This window comes from Penaeus monodon, chromosome 32 (genome assembly GCF_015228065.2).
Source record: "Penaeus monodon isolate SGIC_2016 chromosome 32, NSTDA_Pmon_1, whole genome shotgun sequence".
NCBI lineage: Eukaryota > Metazoa > Arthropoda > Malacostraca > Decapoda > Penaeidae > Penaeus > Penaeus monodon.
This window is the reverse complement of record NC_051417.1, coordinates 9,978,683-9,980,310: the sequence shown is the minus strand read 5'-3', so window position 1 is coordinate 9,980,310 and position 1,628 is coordinate 9,978,683. Positions and strand designations below refer to the sequence as shown.

Below are 1,628 nucleotides of genomic sequence, written 5' to 3'. Positions count from 1 at the left end.
TATTTTATCCTTTTACCCTTGTTCGCCATCTCTTTATTACTTATAACTCATACTAAATGAGAGTTTGTACTAAATCTCGTAATAATTCGCACAATGTTTCACATCCTATTCACCAAAACTCACACTATCTCACAACCTCACTGTAATCTGGAACTATAACTCATCATAACTCAGTTTCACTATAATTCACATTTCATTGCAACATCAATATGGCTCACAATACGCATCACTATAACACACATTATCTCACAGCATCACCATGATTCACACTATTTCACAACCATTATTTGGCGTTATGTCATACATCCTCTGGATCTTAAGTTTCATACTATCTCATAATTCTTTGTAATATTCCTGTTCACCATAACTCACATTACCTTCCATTACACCACAACTCATACCACGTCACCATATCTCACTCCACCTCTCAACCTCATTATCACTCACAGTGCCAACACAAACTCACCATAATATGGCACTATGTCACACCACCTCTGGAGCTCAACTTTCGTATAATCTCATAATGCTTTGCAATCTCGTATTTCATATCATGCCACACCGGTTTACAATATCCTGTTAATTTTATTCTTTCCTCTCACATCCCTGGACTTTTATTCTTTTTCTTTTTTCTTTTATATGAAAATGGGGATGGGAGTGATTGTGGCTTTAAGTCGAATCAGTGATCTGGAAGCTGTGGGTAACATGGCGGCAGTTACAGAGATAGAGACTGTCGTCTGGCGTTAGCATTGTTATCGTTATGGTCAATAATATAAAAAATATAATGATTATAATTTCTTTATATGTGGAAATGGATGTGAAAATGATTAGAGTTTCCAATCAATAGTTATGTCTGTGACTGTGAAAGCGATTATGGGCAATGACATCATCAATTGTTAGTCATGACAAGGATTATGATCACTCGCGGAACTGATAGCACCGCTAAGCAGATGAGATTGGAATAAACAGAAGTGATATGATGCAGATGTGCAGATGTTGACAAAGATAAAAGTGGGAAGGGAGAACACAACAAGGATAGAGAGATTAAACAGGGAGGGAAGAGGTGAAAGTAACAGCATCAGAAACAGCTGTTATTTACCACGAGAAAAGGATCAGGGAACACGAAAGATTTAACACAGCAAAGACAATAAGACCAATAATCGCAACGGTATAGAACATTATGATTAAAAACTAAGAACAACATACTTTATAACCATGAGTTGCATATCACACATACACTTCAGACTACCAAGCAACCGTAACTCCACTGCAAATGCACGCACAAAGACCAGAACTACCAGCGTATATCACTCTACTCAACAGCTCGAACTACCATCATTTATCACCACCGGACATCATATGCTATAACAATACACTGCTCACCCATATGCAAAACCTCAAACTGCTAACATATATCACAGCTGCTTCATCCCAACACGACATAGCGGAGGTCCCCGATCACTGGCGAAATTTCCCAGTCATGTCACTCACTTTCCAATCATCTCTATGCAATCAGGCCACAAGCAATCTCCACCACACTGGGAGGCGAACGGGAATCATGTATTGTACAAGGACCATAATCATGATCCGTGTGTTGTTGGGAGAGACGGTATGTGTCTATGTGTCACTCC

At 38.9% G+C, this 1,628-nt stretch overlaps 1 protein-coding gene across 1 annotated transcript in view; it reads left to right on the top strand.

Moving 5' to 3' along the window:
* Positions 1–642: 642 nt before the first annotated feature.
* LOC119593540 (extensin-like) overlaps positions 643–1,628 on the top strand; it is a 6,193-nt gene continuing 5,207 nt past the window's right edge. Inside the window, exons 1-2 of the mRNA XM_037942501.1 lie at positions 643–739; positions 1,242–1,606. Of these exons, the coding sequence (XP_037798429.1) occupies positions 643–739; positions 1,242–1,606 (462 nt within the window). The remainder of the gene's footprint in view (positions 740–1,241; positions 1,607–1,628) is intronic.